Genomic DNA, 23,960 nt, shown 5'->3' on the forward strand with positions numbered 1-23,960 from the left:
TAAAGGCTTTACTTTGGGAAAGTAGTGTTGTTTATACACAGTATTTCACTTAAAGACCAATTTATGGTGAGAGAGCAAGCTCAGATATAATGGTAATTTCCCAAATGAAGATAAGTAGTCAAAATAGTGTGTGTGGCTATTGTGATAGTAAGTATGGGTCACAAAACACAACATGTTCTGTGTTCTGGAATAAATTGTGCATTTCTTACAATTTGTCTTCCATAAAACTGCTCAGGTGATGACAAAACGGATCTTCCTGAAATTTCTCCCATGGATCTCTTCATTGCATGCTTTAAGAAAAATCTGCTTCTTTCACATCAGTCATTAATGCTGATGTGATGTGATCTTACATAAGCATACATAAACTGTCACTTACAATAGCTAAATTCTAGTGTAACTCTTTCAAATTAAAACTAAAATAATCATTTTGCTGGTGGTATTATGGTGAGAGGTGGTTTGCAGGTGGTTATGTGATTTTTTTAAAGTAGTGGTATTAGTTTTTTTCCAGCTAGGTATACTTCTAATTAATATTTTGATCATTAGTCTCATCAGTCGTCTTGTCACTTTTTCAAAATGCAAGATTGTAGATATTTTGTAATTAAGCTCTTACCTTTTTATTGTATAAGTGTACCTGCTAGCCCCTCATTTCATGAACAGGAGTGAAATTCCAAAGTTTAATCATGTAAGTGTTATATTAAGACAAAAAACCCCTAAGGTATAAGAATTAATCTTCTTAAGTCCTAATTTTCTCTTTGCTCCCAGAATGCTGTGCAGTTTTGATATTAACAGCTCGTACAGGTAATATAGTTTGTACACTGTTGCTTATGACCCAAACCATGATTTTGTTTGGGGTTCAGAACACACTACATGGTATTTTTCAGGATGTTAAAGCAGCAACTTTTAAAAGGTACCAAAAGTAACGTAATTTTATCCTTATTTGTTCCTAGTTTCATACACAAAATGAATACGGCCGAATTTAAAAGCGCGACATTCCCCAATGCAGGACCAAGGCACCTACTGGATGACAGTGTCATGGAACCTCATGCCCCATCCAGAGGGCAGGCAGAGAGCTCCACACTTTCGAGTGGGATTTCCATAGGTGGGAACTGTAAATATAGTTGTGCAGCAAATGGGCTTTTAATAAAGATTTTTAGACCTGGAGATTATACAAGCAATGGTACTATTCTAAATTACCGTTTTAGAGCAAACTTGAGAAACGTAGGTATGAAAAGGCGGGGAAGGGGAAGAAAGCCTAGGACACAATTTCATATTTTGTTCTTGTTTATTTTGTTAAGGCTTTCTGATAGATGATTGCCCTTCAAAACATTACCAATATTTCTGACATGCCAGCAGCTTGACTGTGATTGTAATGATGACTGTTGTTACTACTTGAAACACTATTGCGTTTTAAGGGCTCAGAGCTGTTTGGGCCTTTCCGATCCTTTCATATTGGAGGATCTGATATAGTCTGTCTTTACATCAAATGTCAAATAACGGGCCATGTAACAACAGTTTATGTAGGATGGTTGTATGTAGCGCTGTATCATTGTGATGCTTTGTCTAAATCACGAGAGCGTGTCAATTTGTGCATTTTTGTCGGAGCCTCATGCCAGAGTTCGCCTTGGCTCTTAACAAAAAGTTAAGAACATAATTTACAGTTCGGTGAAGCAATTTACAGGTATGTTAATGAAGATTCCTCTGGGCTTTTTTGGTTTTGTTTGTTTTTCCGCTGGTGGACACACTAGGTTCAGATACATAAGGACACTTCCATTTGCGTTTCTCCAGTTAGTTCTCTGATAAATGCTTTCAATCTGTGATAAAGAGATGAGTTACAGCATCACTAAACTTGAGATTCATGGCTGGATGAAATTATCTTCTGCATATTAGGATACTAAAACTGAGCAGTTAGTTTAGCTGTTTGCTTCTCTCTGTAAACTGGAAAGACACATACAAGTGATGATGGACATTTTATGGTTGTATTGTACTAAAAACATTCTGGAAATGGTGCATAGCATACCACATTTGTTTTGCAACAGTGTAATTCATCTTTCAAATATTAAGGATATACTGAGCAGGTATTTTTCTTTGCATCGAGTGATCCCTAAAGCAGCACCAATGCAGAAAGTCTCTCAGATATGGGATTACCTGAAAACAGGCCCATCTGTAAGGAGACGACTGTGGTCAGAAATCTTGGTCAGATGCTTTTCTTAATTTCAAGGTCCTGAGGCTGCTTGCGGACTTTCCACTCGTTCTGCAAAAACCTAGAACTCTCAGAGAAAAAAAACTAAAGATGACCTCAGTTATGCTGGTTTCATGTACTTGGTCAAAACAGTTATGGTTCCTAGAATTACAAGACTGCGTTCAGCAGACAACCACGTATTATGCCAGAGTAAGGAAGATGTACATCTTATTCTGTTGCCCTCTTACTTTACAACATGAATGCTTGTTTCCTGAACAAAGGAAAAAATTCTTTTTTCCAGGAGGCCGAGGATAACCTAAATAAAAGCAAGAAATATTTGACCAGGCACACATTATATATATCAGATGAGAAATGTTTGTTCAATTCAGAAATGGAAGGAGAGGGATTCATCTTGTCTAAATTTGAGACAATCATAATTTAAACAGCTGCATTTGAGCTAGTCATCTGGAGCTCTTTATAATTAAACAGAGAAGTAGGATCTCCAAGGATATGATTCATCCCATTCTTAGGTGGGTGGCTAAAAAGAGGTTCTACGATTCATGTCCTTAAACTTCACTTTCTTTCTGTTGACTGCACAGAGATTTTTGACAACTAACACAAAATATGGACAGATGAATACCACCCAAAGTGCTTCTGTTTTGTGCAGACAATTCAGAATTATATCTGCTTTTAGTAAATTTGCAGTAAAAGTTCATTGAGAGCCCTCTATCTGTTTGCTACCAGTAAGTCTACAGCTGCAAGATATTTTTGTTCTGTGGTCCCTCTGTACTGATGGGGTCACTGTGTGGTCTTTCAGAAGAGTGAACTTCCCCTCTGAGATCTCAGCATTTATGTTGGCTGGGCGGAAGGAAGCACCTTCAAGCTTTTACCAAGTGTTCTTCTGCACATATTTGCCTACTATTACCACCTCACATAAAAGTAGAAGAAATTAAGATGATGTTATTAGATCATGATTCTACTTAGAGATAACACGAAACTACTTTTATTCCTAAGATCTTTTTAGGAATACACCGTTTTCTAACACTCCCTAATTTGCTTATACTCTTTCTGTATTCTCTTACTCAAGCGTACCCTTTTAAGTATCTGTGCAGCAATGTTCAGCTTGCCTCCATTAATATTTGCAGAGATTTTCAGCTTTCTTTATGATTTGGCTCAGCTATGGGACTGAAGTTCAGTTGTGAAGCTAAATCTGTATACAATGATTAGTTGCCCAAATAATTCTATAGGGGAAAGGGATAGTATAGAATAGTCTCCTCTTTTTTTATGTTGTATCTGTTGTGATTGTCCTCCTCTTAAGCTGCCTAACATACTGGATGCAAAGTAATCTTGCTTAAGAGGTTTTTCTAAGATTGCAGTCTCACGTCTATTAAGTACTGTACATGTAGAAGTATGACCACAGAAAGACTCAGCCTGGCATTGAGAATGTAGTTTTAGGTGCTTAAATTTTTGAAGGAAACACTGTTATACATTGTTCTCAGCCGTTTTGGATGCAAATCCAATTCTGACTTTGGAGTGTTTTCTTTTTTAGACTATTTCTTTTATCTTCTTATTTTTCCTAATCTTCAACAAGATGGATGAAAGCTCTGAAAAACTGAGGCCCTTGAACATTTGCTTTGGTTTTTGTGTTCTGGTGCTCAAGCATAACTTGAGTCTTTATTCTAATGGAATCAGAAAAATTAATGCTGCAGATACAAAGAAAGATATTTTAAATCCAGATGAATTAATTGAAGTCCCTTTAAGAACAGTATATTTTCAAATCTAAACTGGCATAAAATGCATACAAGAAAATCAACGTTTTAATGAATTACTCTATTTTAAAGTCACCATCTTGAAGTACTTGAATTCTACAAAGGATTATACTTCTCTTTTAATAAATGAAGTATAGGTGTAAGTGTACAGTGTGTACATGTACTTAGTTTTTTGGCAACCTACACGGTGGGGAAGAACTCTGCGCAGCCAATGTTTGTTTGATTCCTTGCCCTGTAGAACGCTGCTCAGGTGTTGAGGACTGAGTCGTCAGCAGTCTGCTTGAGATGATCAAAGGTGGGGTAGGGTTACAGGCAAAAGGAAGGTTGTATTTTGTTTTGTGTTCTTTAATTCCATTTAAATGTGTAAATAAATGCCTGCTATTGCAGTCTGCTTGTTCGTGATAGGGTAAATTCAAGAAGCATGTAATACTTTAGGCTGAAAACGCACATGAAGATGCATAGATTTGAGGGGAGAAGAGGGATATACAAGGGTCTTAGCACTCTTTTTCTTCCCCAACCTTTATTAGTCGTCTTTGGTAGAGGGCATGCTCTGTGTGATTCAGGCAGCTATACTGACCCCCTATTTCTGCCCCATCTTTACCCATTTGGTTATGTATTTCTGCTTGGTTAATGCAACTCATTAACTGTCAGTGATGATCCTGTATGTTGCGTGTTGATTCTCTGGCGGCTTATTGTTTGAGCTATTTGCCAGTCTTTACCCCACACTTATTTGGCTAGCAAGCCTAATTTGAGCTTATTTAAACTTTATTTTATAGTAGTTAAATGGTACTGCAGTAGTTAAAATATCTGTGGGGATTTTCAGTATAGTAATGGACTCAACTGGGCAGAACATAACTTTAGGAGATGGAGTCCATCTCCATGAGTTTAGCAGGGCTATGCTATGCTGTATCAACTGGTGATCTGGCCTACTGACCAATTTTTGTGTTTTCACATTAGAATTTCAAGTTGTATCGGGTCAGTGACTAGCTATAGTGACTAGAGCTCTGGAAACACTGTATAACGAGCCAGAAGAGTGTCGGTTGCACAGGGGGGAAAGAATTTTTAGTCTGAATACTTTTTAAACATTTTGGGGTTGGTTTGTTTATATTAACACCTGTTTAACTTTGGGGACTAGCTTATGGATAAAGGAAGCCTGTGTTAAACGTTCCATATCCTCAAACTTTGAGCAATGAGTGGATGCTGTGACTGGAGGCAGGGGAAATGAGTATACCGTGCTACAGATATTCCCCTATCGCATAACGAGGAACCTAGCCTCACGCTGTTCGGGTGGCTACAGCCAAGACATCTGTATACTCACATCCACAAATCCAAACGTGCAAAATTCAGCCGCAGTATTCACTTCCATGTTCAGCTGCAGTACTAGACATCTACATTTAAAAAAATCCTGAAGTGCCTCAGAAGATCTGCACCGTGGTTTGTGAAATCCAATTTTGCCAGTTGCTGGTGTTTCTAAGGAAAAAGCCTTCGTGTTATATAGTAGTAGAGAACAACACCATTCCAACTTCTTTTAAAGCCATACAAGTAATCTTTAATTTTATCATCAGTAAACAAAACTAGGAAGACTGGCTTGTGCCAAGTGGTTTCTAATGTAAAGCTGAAAGTTGTATAAAAGATTACTTAGTTGAAAGGATTTAAACTACCTAGGATGTGTTATTAGGTTTAACCTGAAGACCTGCTTGAGGATGTCAAGTGAAAAAATGAATATTGAGTACATACTTGAGAAGAATTTAAGAAGGTGATATATTTTTAAAGTACTGAATGAATGAAATATTTCCAGTTGAGGTGATAGTCAAATAGTGTACTTAATGTTTAAGTAGAAATTGGCTAGGCACCTAACTTCTACTAAATTAAAAACAGTTCCTTTCACTTGTGTTTTGTTTTGGAGGGAGGGATGTAATGTATAATTTTTGCTTTTTTAGGAAAAGTGTTTTTGTGTCTGTGCATTAGAGCTTTTGTTGTGAAAAAGTCTTTTAGAAATGTTTAGAATCTAAAAAAATCCTATTATATGTTCTTTATAGATGTTAAAGAAACACAGGACACCTCAAACACTAGAAATCAACCTTTTCCAGGTTTCTGTTACAGTTTTTGAAAAACTATAGGCATCAAAACATCCAGCTGTGATCTGTAGCCTCCTGTTTTTCTATATTAACATTGTTTTAACAGGAGTAGTTGGTAATTTCTTTGTAGATTACACTTCTTAAGAGAAATATTTTGATTACGCATCCCCAGAATTCATTTAACTTTTGTAACTGTAGTGATACTGTAACAAGGATTATTACTTTCAGAAAGGTGATACTTGAGCTCTTTTTTACTAGATTGTTTTGCATCTTTAAAATAGCTTTTAAATGTTGCCGTAGAATGCATAGTGCAGTGTTTGAAATAGAGCTTTGTTAGCAAAGCTAACGTAGGTACTATCAAAATAATCAAGTGCAGTTCTAGTCATGTTAAAGTTGCACTTTTCATTAATGTAAAGATAAATTTCTTTTGTAATAAGGAAATAAATAGGACTGTAGTTGTCCCTAAAAACTTCATTTTTTGGCTAGATGTGCAAGATGTTGGCTAGATGGCACTGGGATCCCAAAACAGTGGGCTTTTAGCAGTGGTTGACATGGATTCAGCTGAAACCAAGGAACAGAGATTTTCTGGAGCCAAAATCATGTATTGACTGGAAGTGGAGGCAAGGATGGGCATGGGAAGCTGGGCTGGGCTGAGACATAAAGAGCTAGCAGTTCTGTAATTCCAGGAACCAGTCCCTTCTAATCTCTACCTCGATTTAATTTGAAATTCCTGAAACAAATCCAAAAGTATTTTTGTTCTAGTATTATAGTGAAGTATTTGTTGCACATTTAATCTTAATAAATATTCTGAAAAGCAATTGACATAGTTGCACTAGTTAGTTTGATGATGAAATAAAGTATCATTGTTCTGATCTTTAAGGTAGCAGTGATGGTTCTGAACTTAGTGAAGAGACGTCCTGGCCAGCATTTGAAAGGTAAGAAAAACTGCCACTCAAAACAGGCATTTCTTTTTATTCAAACATTCTTGCTTAGAATCTCTGTCCTTGAAAATGCTTTATTTTAGTGATCCGTAAGTCTTCCGTCTGTAAGAATTTGAGAGCCAATATTAATAAACCGCAGTAAGTTCACATACTAACTTCTGGTAAAGCAGCTCAGAAGTAGCTTCTGCTTGCTAATAGTTAGCAGGGTGTTGTCTAATTGGATGTGTGTTTGCGGCTCAAATTCTTCTAACTAGACCAGCCAGAGTACCTCTAAACCCCAACTGATAGTCTGTTCTTATATATTTGCATATCTACTGTTCCCATTTTCCATTTTCACTTTGCCTGAGATAATACTGTCATCCTTGCTCCCTTTGTTCTTGCCATGGAGATCGTCACCCGTTTTGTTTCTCCCTTCAGTTCACTGTTACTGTCTCCCCTGTTTTACATGGGCAAGCACAGTACAGACCCTTGCTAATGTCTGGTTTTATGTAGTTCAGAATTAATGTCCTGCTGTTTATCTAAATACCTGCAAATACCCAGCTGGCATTGACCACTTCAGTCCTTTCTCATGGTGTATATGAGAGTGTGGAAAAAGACTAACAGCTATAGTTGAATACAGTGAAAAGCGGAAATTTCATCTTCCCACAACTCAGTAAGATGTGCCATAAAGTACGTAGTTTGCTGCTGTAACTCAATTTTAGGTAATCCATCAGCCTCAGAATTGCCACAGAGCACTTTTTCTACCATGCTATGAAGACATGTTTGGTAGAAATTTTTGTCAAAGAACTTTCTCTTTATAGTCAGGAACTGTGTCACAAACCTTATATTCTGCTTGCATTTATTGAGGCAGTTCAGTTGTTATGTATTATTCTTTGGAAGAAGCTTTGAAATTTGCTCAGTGCCAAAGGTTAACTCTGATAATTTCATCCTATAAATATGATTATATACAAGAGGAAATGCCGTTAGGGTTCCACTGGGTAAGAAGTAAGAGCATTTCATGTGAGCACAGAAAGAAAATAGGGTCAGAAAGGAAATCCATAACTTGTATGTGCCGTCTTTGGTGCAATTTGCAATATTAGAAAGGTTTTCTTCTTGCTCTTCCTTCCCTATTGCATTGCAGAATTAATCTAGCCCAGGTTCTCTCTCAGACCCAAAAAGTTGTATGGGAAAGCCTTAGACAAAGTAATGACCTGAGTGCTTTCATATCTCAAGAAACATAGGAAACTTAAATTTTAGTAAGCCTCAGGCTTAAGCTCATGTTTTTGGAGAATAATAATGCTCTCCAGAATTGTTTGTGTGGACTCCTGAAATACAGCAGAGGTTTTTCATCTCTGTCATAATGAGAACTGGCTAGCCTAGACTCCCCGTGAATTGAAAGGTTTGCTCCATGTTGAGCATAATTGTCTCAAGTTTCCTCCTCCTACTCCAAATTCCCCATGCCTTCAGTATTTTCTTCGTTCCTGAGAGCACTCTTTGGGAGCTCCATTCAAGGTTGCATGTTTCTGAGGAGAGGTTCTCTTGTCAGCTTCCCAGGAGAGGCACTGAGTTCTTCAGGAACATTCAAAACATCATGTGTGAAATTCCTGCAGATACACAACACCCTTGCATCTATTCTTTGTATAAAACGATGAAACATGTTTTGGATTTTAATAGGTAATACACTGAAATACGTATGTTAAGCTATGTTAAGATGAGAAGAGAGAGCTCCCCAGTTTTGTTCTGTACAATGGGTTTCTATTCTTGTAAGAATTTTTATCCAAGCAAAGGAAAAGCATTAGTTGGCTGGAATTGATAGCAGTTAACAAAACTGGGATACATCAAGTTGTCTTAATGACTACTTCCTATATCATGCGAGTGGGAAGACAATATTGCCCAGTGATTTGGCAACAGGGTCTTTGGGTAGGAGGGCTTAAATCAGCACAATATGCCTAGCAGGAACAAATGAGATTCACTTCTTTGTTACCTGGGAAATCCATGTGTGGAATATCAAATATTCTTCTTTTTCCTAGCCCTCCTGCTGTTTGTAACTGGGAAACGCAGAAGGGATGAGACCTAGAGTCACTGATTGTTTATAAGAGCAAAGGAAACTTGGTCTGAAACTTGAGAAAGAGCTTTCAGGAATGGGAGTCCCTTTAGGCTAATCAAAATTTAGTCAGAAAGGACTTTAATTCCAAGTCCTGGCAGTTGTATCCTGTGAGGGTAGTATTCTAAGTGACCCGTCAGTCTCATTGGTTGTCATCCTGAGTGTCTCTGAATAGATTTACCTGAAATAGCTCGAATCCAGAGTGATAGTCTCCTTGTTATGCAAAAACAAGCTTAAAGGTAAGAAAAAAATGTATTTTGTTTGCATGCAAAATATATGTACATGCAGATATACAACTCATATTACAGTTTTGTTTTCTTTCATCTTAATTATTGCTTTGTTTGTCTAAATCTTGAATATATTTTAAAAAATCATAAATTCAAGGATTTTTATTATGCTGAAAATTGGGCTTATTCTGGAAAAGATTAGTAGGTGGTAATTCATTTGTAGCATGTTGGTAATTCTCCCTTCAGCAAAGGAAATAGTTTCAGCTGGTAAGAAATGAAAATTGTACTTTTTGTTTAATGCTATTGATCTTTGTGTCCCTTCTTTAAAACTCTTACTTTCCAGGATTTTGTTTGCCTGCAGTATGCTCTTCTGAGTTCACATTAAAACCTGAAAATGTTACTTGTTTAGATTTCCCATGTTGAGAAATATTGGCTGTCCATACCAAAACAGCTTTTCAACTAGTACAAAGTACCTCTGACAGGGGACAGTTTATTAAATTTGTAAGAGATGCAAGAGATGTCACCTGTAAACTTCTCACATTCTTGTATTTAACCATCTGCTTTCTACAGAATTAGAGCTGATTTTCAATCTTTCAAGATAATAAAATTACAAAAGCAGAGATATAAAAAAAAAAAATGGGGCAACATTATAGCAGTATAAATTGGTGTATATATTTATATTTCTACTGACTTAAATGGCATTCTGTCAAATAAGGATCTGGTCTGGAAAACCAGCTTTGAATGAAGCAAAGTAGTGTGTTCGAAAGATAAGTCTAGAACCCAAGTCCTGGATGTGGATAAACATATAGATCAGATTAAGGGCTCTGAAATGTGAAATTTGTATGTAGAAGTTTAAAGCCTGTATGAATTGGAGAATTGCAATGTTGCTGAGCTTACTTCAGTGTTACTTAGCACAGCAGTATTTTAGGCAGTGAGTGTCAGTCAATACCAAGGTACTGATCTGCTGACTTTCTTCAAACAGCATGGGCTTACTCAAGTGAAATGGCCATATTTTTTCTGTAATATGTATGATTTAAGCAGATACTATATCATAGCAGACGGTCCTGTTTTTCATTGAGTTGTTGACTTCAGTGGTTGATTTGAAGAAGTAATGCCAATATGTAAAACTGTTTAGCAAATTTTTTATTCCTCTCAGCCCAGCAGTGTGTGCCGACTTACAGAATTTGAAACCTCTGGCTTTTGTAGTAACATCTTTAGTGAGAATTTAAAGACAGCAAAGCTTTCTTCATGTTGCCCCTTTATATTTTGATTTAATCTAAGAAAACTCAGACTTTGTTCTCAAAATTTATTAATCTTCAATACCAATAAAACACCTCAGTATTTGAGTAGTGACAAAGAGAATATCTGCTCAAATAAAAAATATCTATCTCTTGATGCATTTTTCTGAATAAAGTTATCCTCTGTTTCTTACATAGAAGTGGCTTTGTGACACACACACAAAGTTGTTACGCTGTTGTAGGAATCATGCTGTTTGTGTGAATAAAAGTATATGTAATACGTACAATTTATAATGGAATCCAACAGGAACAGGTTGTACCATTCTCTCGGCCCGGGGACAAGAGTGGCACGAAATGGCTATCGAGGCCACATGAAGGCCAGCAGGTACAATCTCCCCTGCACACAGAGGTCACAAACTTTCCCTCTGGTGTTGGTGATTTAGTTTAATAATTAAGTGGGTGTTTTCTGGTGCTATCTTTCTAACTTGTGTGACAAAATAAAGGCAGGGACCTTTTTGTTTTTTAAACTTCGAGCTTTCTTCTTCTATGACTTAATCACCATATGGGCTTGTGTTCATTCTGGTCTGCAAATCCAAATTCTGAACCATTGCATCTTTATATCAAGATGTTTGACCGTAGATAGCTTCTCAACCGTGTGTCACTGTGTGGTGGTGTTGGCAGTGCTCATGTGGGCAACAAAGCTGCTGCTTGTGCTAATGGATGGCATTCAAGATGTTTTCTTTGCTAACAGTTTTTAATTGAATTTATGCTGTTTCCCCTTTCCCTGAAGTAACAGATACTGTTAAAATGAGTCATGCATTAAAATTGGCTCCAACTCATTGAATACAGCATTCTTTGAAAGGCGTCACAGTCATATTATTCATTATGCTGAGTAACTGAGCTGCAGGTTCTGCGTGCAGCGGTGTGGCACTGTAGCCGTGCAAGAGAGAGGTTTTATTTTTAATTTTTTTTCACATTAAGAAGCAAGCATTCTTTCAGTGACTTAAGCTCATGTTCATGTCAACGTCCAAAACTATCTGCATATCCTTGGCAGTGGTTGCAATGAAAATACTTGCTAAATTTCTATTTACTTTGAATACACTCAAGTGTTAGGATGGATAAGAGGCAAATCCTGGTTTATTTGCAAAGATGTTTCAGGCACTGTTTAATGTTTCTAGAAAACTGGGCTCAGCAATTTAGTTGCATATTCTGACTGGCATTTACTGAAATGATTCCTGTTGTAAATTTTTTTTTCTAACTGAAAATGTTATTTAAGCTGGTCAGCTTCATAATTTTAATAAAACTAGTTTTTTTGTTTCACAGTTCTGTACCGGGCATGTGTTTTGGGCCTTTCCTCTTAGACCCTACACAGGGTGGATGATTAGTAGAGCACCAGATGCATTAAAAAACCTTAAAGCTGTGGTTCAGGTTTCTGTTCTTTATCACTGCTCCTGCCACTGTTCTTGCTTTCAGATATTTTTAAAATTGTGCATGTTTGATTGAGCTTTTGCTTCATTTTTGATGTGTTAATGATTCTAGTGTTTCTAACAAAAACCACTGTCTTTCCTGCAAGGGCTCAAGGAGAGGTTTTAACAGATGCAAAACAATAGGAATATACTATGAATGTTTGCCAATTAGAATTAATTTTTCTTGAATTTTAGTTGTCTTGAGTGTTAATTTCTTTAGTTATAGATTACCTGCTTGGCTAATTAATTTTATGATCACTTTTGCTTGTGATTGTAAATTCCACAGTAGCAATCCCTTGTAACAGCCAAAGTCTTTTTCCGCAATGAAGTCCAATAAATAAAAAGCTGGCACTTCTAAATTAAAATACAGATGTTTGCATTAGCTTGAAGTAATGATTGGAGAACTACTTTAGGAAAAATATTTTTTCATACTATTTTTAAATGCTCCTTTCAGCTCTCTAGAATCGGAAGATTTGGCTGTTCATTTGTATCCAGGAGCAGTTACTATTCAAGGTGTTCTCAGGAGGAAGACTTTGTTGAAAGAAGGCAAAAAACCTACTGTAAGATTTCTGAATTCTTTTTCTCACCTTCTTCCTTTGCCCAATTATAAAGACAGTAAAATGGCCATGGTACAACTAAGCTGAGTGTCTTTGATCTCCTTTGCTTTGCTGTTAAGGCTTAGGGGCACTGACAGAGTTTGCATTCTTCTATTTGGTGGATTTATTCAGATTATAAGGCTATGCTCATAATGTAGGGAGAGGAAGCAAAGTGTAATGCTACATAAGATTACATACAATTACAGATAAAAACTTTAAAACAAAGAAGGAGCACATTTTATCTTCCTGAATGGTAGGTGGGTCTTGACAATTTATTAATAGGTAGTAACCCTGAATAGTTGCATTGCAAATGTTTTGATATGAATTGTATATCAGAATATGTATTTTAATTCTTGACAGTGGGGGACACTTTATGGCTGTACATATAATGCAAAAGAAAAGGGATAGATGTATTCTGTCTAGCTCAATGAAGTGTTCCATAAAGGGCACAAAAAGTAAAAGATGAGATACAGAAATCTTTTATCAAATTAGTGAGGAAAAGCACATGTTGCTTTTGCATTTCTAGATTCTTAATGCATTTATGGACCTATATGAATCTAACTAGAAACAGTGGAATTGAAAAAATGAACGATGGCTTGGCTGAACAGTTAGTGCTGTCATTTTATTGCAGAATGATGTCAACTATTTTATAGCTCGATAATACAAAACACTTCACTTATTTGTCTTTCTTACTTTTTTCTCTCCCTAGGTAGCATCTTGGACAAAATACTGGGCAGCACTGTGTGGAACTCAACTCTTCTACTACGCTGCAAAGTCTCTGAAGGCTACAGAGAGAAAACATGTATGTTTAGGCATCTGCCAAAATTAAAATGTGCTTTCCTGATGTAAACACAGAGAGTAGTTTAGGACTTGCTTGATTTCTAGTCAGCACTATCCTGTCTTCCAGTCAGTCTGTCACTTCATAATGGATATGGCTTAATGGAAATATCATGCACTCTTACATGCTACTCCAGGAACATCTGCTTTGCATATGCCATAGGTCTCTCTGAAATTGTTGGTTTGGAAAGAAGGGAGCCATGCCTTTGGGTCTGCCTGCTTTTCTAAGGTAGAAGTTGCATCTTTTGGTGATCTCCAAGCATTGCAATTGGTTGTTCCTACTTGAAATTCTAACAAGCATTGATGTGGAAAGACTGAGAAGTCACTACATATGAAATTAAACATGTCCTGATTTCATTTATGTGGTAAAATTAGACTACTCTCTGATTTTTCTGTCTAATCCTGTAGTCTCTTAACTACTACTGCCTCCAAAATGCTGCGTATGTTACGCAGCGAGCCAGCTCATCACGTGATGTTGGCTTTCCTCTCATTCACTGCACCTTCATTTGAAAGAAGCTAAAAATACTTTGCTTATGTGGGAAAGTAATAAAAGGATTTTCTGTAGATGTTCTAGGGATGTTATGCTGTGCCTAGTTCACTTCTCCCTTCACTGGTTAGTTATAAAGGAATAGGGTGTGCCACAGATTATCTCTGCTAGGAAACTGGATAAAATTTGAGTGGTCTTTTTGTGAGTTCATTCTCTCCTGTAACCATTAATTCTAGACAGTTGCCCTGGCCAGTGTTTCAGTTTAATTTATGACAACTGTCGCTGAAGAACATTTGTTTTGCATAAAGTTATGTAATTTTAGAAACTGAGATGTGCTCTGGAATCCTAGAAAGGAGACTATCTTATTTCTTTTTGGCACAAAATACTGTTCCCTGATTTCTAGCATTTTTGTATTCAGAGGGCAGACCTTAGAACAGAAAATTCAAATATCCAGAAGTCTACTAAATCAGAAATCCTATGTGTAAAGTTTGTGTATAATGTTGCCTTAATTTACAAAACAAATTGAGTATTTTTCATTTTCATTGAAAGTAGTTAATTAGGAAATAATATTCTACTACGCAGTCATTTGAATAGTAGGTAGCTATTTGTAGAAAGGCTTGCATAATTTCTTTACCATCATCCATCTGCCTCACCCTTGCTGGCTTTGATTGCTTAGGTGAAAGCTAAACTGATCCTACTTAATTTGTTCTGTCAGTTAAGAATGACTATCCTGGTCCAGACCAAAGGCCTGTTAGCCAAGCAGCCTTTCTCCAGGGTGTCTAGAAAAGTTTGTGTTTGTATTCATTTGCCTCTAGTATCAGTGAAAAACTTAGGGAATGACTCTGCCTCATTAAAAGTAAAGGTAGTTGGAAGGAGCAGGCTCGTAAGCTGTTATGAGCAGAAATGTGAAGTACTGAAAATGCAAACTGTTAAAGTAAATTAAAAGAAACAACCAAAAGAAAACTTGCACTGATATTATGTCACCAACAGTTGGTTGCTTGCTTTCTCTGGAAGCACTGAGAAATGGAAAAGAAATTTTTCCTCATGTCAGACATTGTGCTGCTATTGCTGATGTGATGCCTTTAGGCTTTGTGCCAGAACTGTACTTTTTTTTTTTTTTAAGAACAGAATATGCATTCTGTAAATCTCTTTAGTTCGTTGTTTCTTCTGTCAGAATATATTGCATGATGGAAGATTTTACCATACTTGAATCTATTCAACCAGAAGCTTTTTCAGTACTGCAAGGTCCTGCCCCTGGGGAGGAGTAACCCCATGCACCAGGACAGACTGGGGGCCGACTGTCTGGGAAGCAGCTTTGCAGAGAAGGACCCTTATGTCCCCTCATGGCAAAGAAGTCTAACAGTACCTGCATTAGGCAGAGTATTGCCAGCAGGTTGAGGGAGGTGATCTTTCCCCTCTACTCAGCACTGGTGAGGCCACATCTGGAGTGCTGGGTCCAGTGCTGGGCTCCCAGGCTGAGCTACAGGAAAGACATGGATTTACTAGAACAAGTTCAGCGAAGGGTCACAAAGATGATTAAGGGAATGGAGTATCTCTCATGTAAGTTGAGGCCAAGAGAGCAAGGACTGTTTAGCCTGGAGAAGAGGAGGCGTGGGGGGGGATCTTGCCAGTGTTTATAAATATCTGATGGGAGGGAGTAAAGAAGATGGAGCCAGACTCTTCAGTGGTGCCCAGTAACAGGATGAGAGGCAAAGGACACAAACTGAAACATAGGGAGTTCTGTCTGAACATAAGAAAACACTTCTTTACTGTTGAGGGTGGTTAAACATTGGAACAGGTTGCCCACAGAGGTTGTGGAGCCTCCATCCTTAGAGACAGTTGAAACCTGACTGGATGTGGTCCTGGGCAACCTGCTCTAGGTGACCCTGCTTGAGCCAAGGAGGTTGGACCAGATGGATCTCCAGAGCTCCATTCTAACCTCAACAATTCTGATTGTGTAAAAATGTTCTTAAAAATCTAAATAACACAGAACTTTGGGGGGAGGGAAAAAATTGCATGACTGGTAATTTTATTGTTTGGGAAGTAAGTATATCACATTTTTATATGGTCCATTTGCTTATACATTTCCTTCAGAATAACAGTTTTAATCATTCAAATGTTTTTTCTTTCTTTAGGAAAAGTAAATGAAGTAAAAATAACAAATGTAAAAATTCAGATCTGGTATCTGATCATCTTGAGTCTCTGTTGGTACAAAAACCTTTACTTTGGTCTTGACAATGGAGTCGTATCCATTTAGAATGCTCTTTCAGAAATCATTTTCAGAATTTGAAAAATCATTTTCATTAAATGAACTTTTCCTATCCCCCAAATCACTCTGATTTGTTGCAGTATCTAGAACTAAACTGCTAGTGAACTGAGACAAGTTCTTAGCAAGCTAAACATGTCTAAGAATGTCTTGCATCCTTATGCTCTCCTATTTATTTGTTCAAGGATATGCCAGCAGATTAATAACCAAGTTTACAAATGGAGGCTAGGAGACCTTAAAATCCATAATGTGGGCAGGCTTCTGATAGGTGGTGAATGCTGAGCCGAGTTTGAGCAGTGAAGTTCCCAGGAAAGGGAGGATGGAACAACCTTAATAAAATGCAATGCCTGCTAGAGCAGATTTGTTTCAACAGTTGTTTCTAGAGAATGGGACTGAACTATCCAGCACAGCCTTGGGTTTGTCTATATGCAGCTGATGTCTTGCTTTTAGCTCTTTAAGGCAGCAAACATTTTTTCTGCTTCTGTATACAAAGAGTGGTATGAAGCCCAGGCCTGTAATTTGGTTTCCCAAGTGCAGTGATAATTAAAAGGCGATCCAAACTGTAGCTAGTAGGAATTGTGTTATTTTAATCAAGTAAATAGCTCACTGTGAGTAGATGTATCTGCTCCAAAGGTTATCATCACCCAGAGTATAATCTTTATGCTGGAATTAAGATGGAAGATATCCCGGTAACTCCTGTGGGAGACTGAGATTGGGAGGGATAGGAGGAGAGGCCTCAGTTTATTAAGCAGCCTAATAATAGGTGATCAATAACTTTGTTCAGTTAGTCTGCCCATGTAGTACCTTTTGCACTTTCATTGGTGGTTTAGATTTCCATCCATGTCGCTGCAGGGTTATTGTACCAAAGCCTCAGCTTTTGTTCTGGAGTTTATGATGACAAGGATCATGCTTCAGTTCATACTTGGTTGTAATTTCAGAATGAAAGTTTAATCAAGGGAGAATAAATTGTAGGTGGGCAGCAGTTACGTGGGATTCCCTTTATCTAAAATATTCCCGACATCTTCTGCAGCCATGTAGAAATCTCTCTCTGCAACTTCTTTTCTCAAGGCCTCGGTGACAAGGAAAGGAGCGCTGGAAACAACAAAGTCAGTCTGTGCTATATAAAGTTTCCTGGCCAGGGCTCTCATGGTAAATAACTGTCTTGATTATAGGCATGCGTTTGGCTGTTCTGCTGCTGTTGCTTCAGGCAGCTGAGACTGAGGACTTGGAATGCGCGGGCACTGGAAGCTCTTCCAAGCTATAATAGCCAAGCTCGTCGGAAAATTACCTCATAAAAATCCCAGTGTAATCCAACAAAAAGGGCAAGAAATCTCCTCCTTTTTAGACAAAGGCAGGCCAGTTCTTCTTGACGTGCCTGTGGTCAAAGAAAAAGGAGCGCTTCCAGTGCGTATTCTAGGCATGATTCTGATCCAAAGGAAGAGGATGCTTTAGATACCTGGATGAGACAAATTTTGTTAGCTCTGGATAAATTTCAGTGTGGGTTGGTTGTTTTGTTTTTCTTGTGTTGTGCTCGCCAGGTAAGACTACTGTATGGAATGAGCTTTGTATGTTAAGTAGTGAACAGGTTTCAGTTATTAATGTGGTAATGAAAAATTGTCTATAATGAGTACATGAACTTTCGAGCGCAGAGATGAGGTACAGGAGAATCTCAGACGAATGTTTGGAGAACGCTTAAGGTTTTCTCTTGTGTTTGAATGGTACCCACAGTAAGCATCCATGATAAAACTTACAGCACTTCTGCACCTTTAGAAAAGGTCGATAGTGAAAATAGCCATATTAAAATTAGTCTTAGAGAAAAGCATTTTCGTTGAAAAATGAGAATACATCAATAAGGCTGCTCTTCAGGGATTGGGATGGAAAAGTTTGTGTGACAGTATAGCATGCTCAAGAGACTTTTCCATGTTTGTAGATATTTGGGAAACAGACTTTCTGAGCCTTTGCTCTCAAGAGAACCTTTCTCCGTTTCAAACCTTTCCTCTGCATGTTGTATACAAAATTGTACCCATTCACTGGAGCTCTAGAAAACTTGATAGTTGTTGCTCAAACACTTTCACTGACATGCACTGCTCAAGAATGCTGTCATTCTAGGAGGTGTGTTCAGCCACTGAGAGAATGATTTGAATATTAGAAAGCTGTAAAGTTCTGACAGAAGATGAGGAGGAGGAGGAAAACTGTAGGTGCCAAGAGGTTGGAATGAAAAGTCTGCTCAAATTAATTCAGAGTTCTTGATTCAAAGATTTATGTATAAATGCTTTTAAGCTCTGAAGAACAACAAAAAATGCTAGTTATGTGAAGCCTAGCACCAGAGCTGTGTAGTTTTCTATGTATATAAGACAGTGTCAATCCAGTGGCCTGTATGAAAAGGCAAAGAGAAACCAGAAACATTAAATTACAATGAAGCTTTCATTCCCTTCAAGTGAACAAAGCCGACTTGCTGTTAGCAAGGCTCTATGCATCAGTGGAGAATGAACTGCCTTGGGGGACTGTGTAAACACGGAATACAAATCCGGCAGTGAAAATGGATGGAAAGCTGACAAGCGTTTAGAGCGATGATGGATTGATGCTGGCAGGAAGCTCTTCCCCAGTGTGGACCGTTTTATTTCCTGGAGAAGCACCATGATTAAATAATTGTTCTGAAAGTTTTAAAAAATCTTGCAGTGGTGATTTAAGGAAAAAAAAAAAAGCAAGCTCTAGCAGTTTCAGTTGCATTTCACATATTGTAGGTCTACTGTCATCACGTATTTGCTCTTAGCCACCTTGGTTATATGTCATTTATTTTCATTTTCATGAAACTCTAAAAATATGAGTACAGTTCAGGAGCTACAGTGCTATTCTGTAACCCATTAAAACCTCTTTGTGACTTAAATTTCCACATCTGTAAAAATAATTACCTATTCATGCTGTTGTAAGGCTCTTTGAAGTTTGCATTTTGCTGATCACTTAAATGCAGGTCATCATCTTATTTTTGAAGACACCGTCTTCAGTGAGTCCATAACAAGCCCTTCAGATATACTTTCACTTTAAAAACAACAACAGAAACTCATGAGCAATCTTCTTATTTTATTCCCTTTTCAGTCTGTGTCTCTTCTTTCAGATAGAACTTCCTTAATATATTTCATTACTCACTGCAAGGCATTGATAAATGATTCTTCAAAGAAATTCTGGTTTCTGTTTGGAAGGAACTAATATTCCTATTATTCAGCCCTTGCTTCCTTTGTGTAATGAAATATTGTCTGATGCAGCTTTTTAATTTATTTCTTTAAAAGTGTCATTTTCTTTTGAGGTGTTACCAAAGTTATCCATCTCCCAAAGGCTGCAGAATGACTTTAGTATGTGTGGTTCTACAAGTTTTATGAGGAATGGTCTTTTCCCACAATTTTATCCACAGTGATACCAAAACCAGCCATGCATTTTGAAGTTTGGCAGACAGGTCTTTCCTAAGAACAGACGTCATCACTTTTACACTTAAGTTATCTGTACAAACATCCCTTCAAAGTTTCCAAGTTTCGTATTTCCACTGATGCTATGAAAATTTGAGCTAAATGTGACTGGCAGGAACTTGTAATGGAATGTTTCCTGCAAGTGTAACTGTAGCAACGTAGAGATGGCAGCATGCAAGTGATGCATTCAGAAGGTTATAAGGTTTGGAGAAACTGGACTATTAAATTATTTTGAACTTGGTTAAGATACTTTGTTTTTCAAGTGTTGGCCTAACATTTTTTCATTGAAAGTTTGTCCATATTTTAGACTGGGCTTTAAAATGTAGCCTGTTGCATGACTCCTGGACAGTTAAATTTTTTTAGATATTTAAAGTCTCTAGTTAATGTATGGTATAGATTGGAATAACTGACATTGAACTTGCAATGGAATATTTTGTTTATGAAATAATTATATTGTCTTGCAGAGAATATTCATTATAAGCTCTTATTTTGTTCATGATACCCTCAAACTAATTGGCAAGAATGGTTTCTCTTGCTTATGTTTCCTTTTTATTAGACTTGTAACAGTAAAACAGTGTTATTTTTAAAATGATAAAAAGATGTTTTAGCTTTATGGTTTCTAAAAGATAACTGTAATTAAAAAGAGGTCAATATTACCTTGTTATTAAAGAGTAGGATTTCACAAGACAGGAGGAAAACGCATTTGATAAGGAACAGGATGTAGCAGAGTTGGTCCTTCTGGGCTCAGAAGGTGGGGTAAAGCGCTGCAGAAGGCAGGAATGCTCAGACAGAATGAAAAGCCTGTGAAGGAGCCATGGATGTGGGAAGAGGAGATCTGGCAACTAGAGACCTGAGAGAGACTGCATTAAATATTGGAGAGATGACAGGACTGTCTGAGCAAGTAGTGAGAGGTGAATTGTGACAGTCTGCTAATAGATAGAGTCTAGGGAGAAGGAAGCTTGTGGGTTGGAAATGAGTTGGATTTAATGCGCAAGTAGCCTGGAACTCGGATGAGAAGCCTGATAAGTAGAAAATAATATTGACCAGGTGAATGAAAAGGATTGGGAACCAAGGAGCTGTCAAGAGAGAAACTAGTGAAGGGGAGACAGGTACTGTGCTTGGAAGAAGTGGCGTAAATTATATTTCAAAGTACAAGTAACACCTTGAACAGGAAAAACCCTTCGTTTTTAAAACCCTGTCAATAAATGAGCACATTATGTTCTGTGTACTTGTTTATCAAATATTCCCCCTCATTTGATGCATTTCATTTATCAAGTCGTAATATTTAATTACACAGTTGTTATCTTGTCCACAGGACTCTTGCTATGTGTAATTACAAACTACTATAATCAATAGGCATGTTAACTTTGAGCAATTATTGCACAGACAGGTTTAGTTCTTCTGTTTGTTAACAATTGAGAGTTTAGCTTTGCAGCCTTAATGTTCTGGTAATGCATTTTTTTTAATATGATGCCCACACGTGTGCAATAATATGGTGAGGAATGCTATTATGTTCATACAACGCAGTTTAGATGTTTGTCAGCACATGGTTTGGATTGTGATATTCCTTTTAATTTGTTTTGAATTTCATCCATTGTGGCAAATTCTGTTTTCACTAATTCCATATAAAACTCATAGCCTGCCTTAGTTTTATGAAGTGCTATGCTTCCACTAAATTTAATAACATTATTCTGTGTCTATCCCAGTGACATGGAAAGGAACCACCTTTTTGAATGTTATGTGCAGTGCTGTCAATCAGGTTGAAGCTTTTTACTTTACATTAGTTTGTCTCTGCTTGTATTTTCAGTTCAAATCCACACCTAGTAAGAATGTGTCAGTGGTAGGCTGGATGGTGATGATGGCAGATGACCCTGAACATCCAGATCTCTTTTTGTTGACGGATTCTGAGAAGGGTAAGTAACACCAACATCCCGAGTGCAGCGATTCCCAGAACAAGCACTTGCCTTGCTGAGGTGTTCAAAAGCAACTGTAATGAAATTTGGAAGGGATATTACCTTTTACTGCTTCAGCTGCTCTCCAACATGTCATGTTTACCTCCAGTATTTTATGGGAACAATTATCTATAGAGATTACTTAGCCTTCCTTCCGTAGTTTTAAGAACTCTCCAGATTGACTCTAACAGTTCTACTTATGTTTTTTATTTTAAGTATTCATCTGCATTCTTTTAAACTATATTGAGACTATTCAGAGACATTTTGACATACATGAAGATAAGTAACAATAAAAAATTCAATATTCCACTAAGACCGGATGCTTGACCAGTCCCCAGTCCTCTCCAAATAAAAACAAAGTCCAGAGCAAAACATCTATTCAAATGCAGCACTCTTACCATGAAAAACAGTACAACTTGACTATTTTGCAGAAAGAGAAGCGAAAGAAAAAAAATTGGTGAAAAAGAACTGGGGGAAAAAAAAGTGCTTCCCTTTATTCCAACATAGAGCTCTGGTTTCAGTTTAAACTACAACTGAAGAAATTGTTATTTTTCCGTAGCACTTCAAACCAAGCAGAAAGAGCATCAAAAGCAGCTGTGCTAGAGTAGCTCAACATTCTTTATTGCTTTGTTCACTTCGTCTCAATACATTTTAATTTTATTTGTTTCAGAGCATCTATCCTATGGAACTGATACATAAATTGAGTCATATAACTTATAAGCGCTTGTCAGCCTAACCTCAGCAACAGCAATCAGAAACATTTTTGTAATAATTGGCCTTTCTGGGCCCAAGCATGCAATCAAGCACTGTATAACACTAGATGCTGAAAATACTGGTCCAGTATATGTCAATATGTTTAGAATTAATTTCCAAATACTTTCTAAGGTAGCTTTCTAGAATGCATTTCAGAGCTATATTGTACTTCATGAAACTGTATATAATGAAATGATATACTAAAATTGAAATAATGGCATTGAACAAAACCATATCTTAGTTGTATGGTTCTGAGAAATGTTTTCTTCTATTTGACTCTGGTCTTAGTTGAAATCTAGAATGTCTGGAAGGAAGATGATCCTTCACGAGCTGAGACTTCTCTTGCACTAGATCAAACATTAAGTTGCATCTATGCCAGTCCAAGTGTAAAGTTACATGAACCTTTTGCTCTTAAATATTTTGATAGTGTTTCAATTTAGATTTATTTGGATATAGATAGAATTTAAGTATAGTATTGTTTGTGTTTCTTCATCATTTTTTTCCTACCTCTCTCCCTTAGGAAATTCATATAAGTTCCAAGCTGGAAATCGAATGAATGCAATGCTCTGGTTTAAACACCTGAGTGCTGCCTGCCAAAGCAACAGACAACAGGTGAGAGCAAGGTGTTGCAAAAGAAGTATGGCTCTGCTGAGAGCTCAGCACTGACAGATCTGCAAGATGACCGAACTGTAATTAATTGCCTTGTATGAAAAGCAAAATACTCTGACCAGTCTGTACACTGATTTCACATGCTTATTGATTTTTGCCCTAGCTCTCCTTTGTAAACAAGTCCCCAGAGCTTCTGTGGTAATGAAGAAAGATCCATTAGTCTATCTTGAGGCTAATTTAAAGCAACTGGGCAATTTGGGAAATGGAAGGAGTGCTCTAAAAATCTCTATCCCAGTGGCAATATTTTTGTCATTGCCCATTTTTAAAAAGGCTCTTTTACAGTTATATAAAAAGTTGTAAGCTGTAGCATTCAATATCAGGTCCAGATAGCTATCCATAGTGCCATTTTGTCAGGTCTTGGGCATGCCTGTTGTTAGTGTGTATTTCTTAAGTGTAGAAAAATATTTCAGTCCTGAGTACGTTTGACAGACTTTAAAAAGCAAAGGTAGAATTTTGTGAGTCAAAAAGGAAAAAGACTCCCACTCCAACACTTACTAATTTTCCTGTTCCCATATAAATTCTTCCTGACTTCTTTGCATCTGCAAAAATGCCTTCTGAGGTCACCATTTTGTCTTCCTGAAATCTTCCTTCTCCTTTGCATGTTTGTTGATTTCCCCAAGCAAAAGAATTACTGAATTTCTATTGCCTGCTTCTGCCTGGCTGCCCTTAAAATGGAAGGGGGAACAAAAGGATCTTTCCAGATCATCCTGTACATTTTTGCTCGTTTCTGCTTCCGAGAGAAATCTAAGGAGTCAGGAGAGTTGCAGAAGCTCCCTTGGAAGCACCTGAGATGCTAGAGAGGAAACTGTTCCTGGCTGGAAAAGATGGGAATAGTAGCAAATGGTGGTAACGGAAGAGTTTGCAGGGAGGTGACAACTGCCAGGCAGGCCCTCAAACTGCCCTCTGAGGAAAGCTTTTATTCAGTAAGGCTTAACAACACTTTATAATGCAAACTTGC

At 37.4% G+C, this 23,960-nt stretch overlaps 1 protein-coding gene across 6 annotated transcripts in view; it reads left to right on the top strand.

The window, feature by feature from the left end:
- RALGPS2 (Ral GEF with PH domain and SH3 binding motif 2) overlaps positions 1-23,960 on the top strand; it is a 136,001-nt gene that overhangs the window by 103,945 nt on the left and 8,096 nt on the right. For 5 of the 6 annotated variants that reach the window (XM_067300593.1, XM_013943251.2, XM_067300592.1 and 2 more), the window contains 7 exons: positions 948-1,099; positions 6,907-6,961; positions 10,823-10,900; positions 12,436-12,541; positions 13,287-13,379; positions 21,436-21,541; positions 22,854-22,945. In XM_067300593.1, coding sequence (XP_067156694.1) covers positions 948-1,099; positions 6,907-6,961; positions 10,823-10,900; positions 12,436-12,541; positions 13,287-13,379; positions 21,436-21,541; positions 22,854-22,945 — 682 coding nt within the window. The remainder of the gene's footprint in view (positions 1-947; positions 1,100-6,906; positions 6,962-10,822; positions 10,901-12,435; positions 12,542-13,286; positions 13,380-21,435; positions 21,542-22,853; positions 22,946-23,960) is intronic. The other variant, XM_067300590.1, reaches the window with a different exon arrangement.

The sequence above is a fragment of the Apteryx mantelli genome, chromosome 8, assembly GCF_036417845.1.
Source record: "Apteryx mantelli isolate bAptMan1 chromosome 8, bAptMan1.hap1, whole genome shotgun sequence".
Taxonomy (NCBI): Eukaryota; Metazoa; Chordata; class Aves; order Apterygiformes; family Apterygidae; genus Apteryx; species Apteryx mantelli.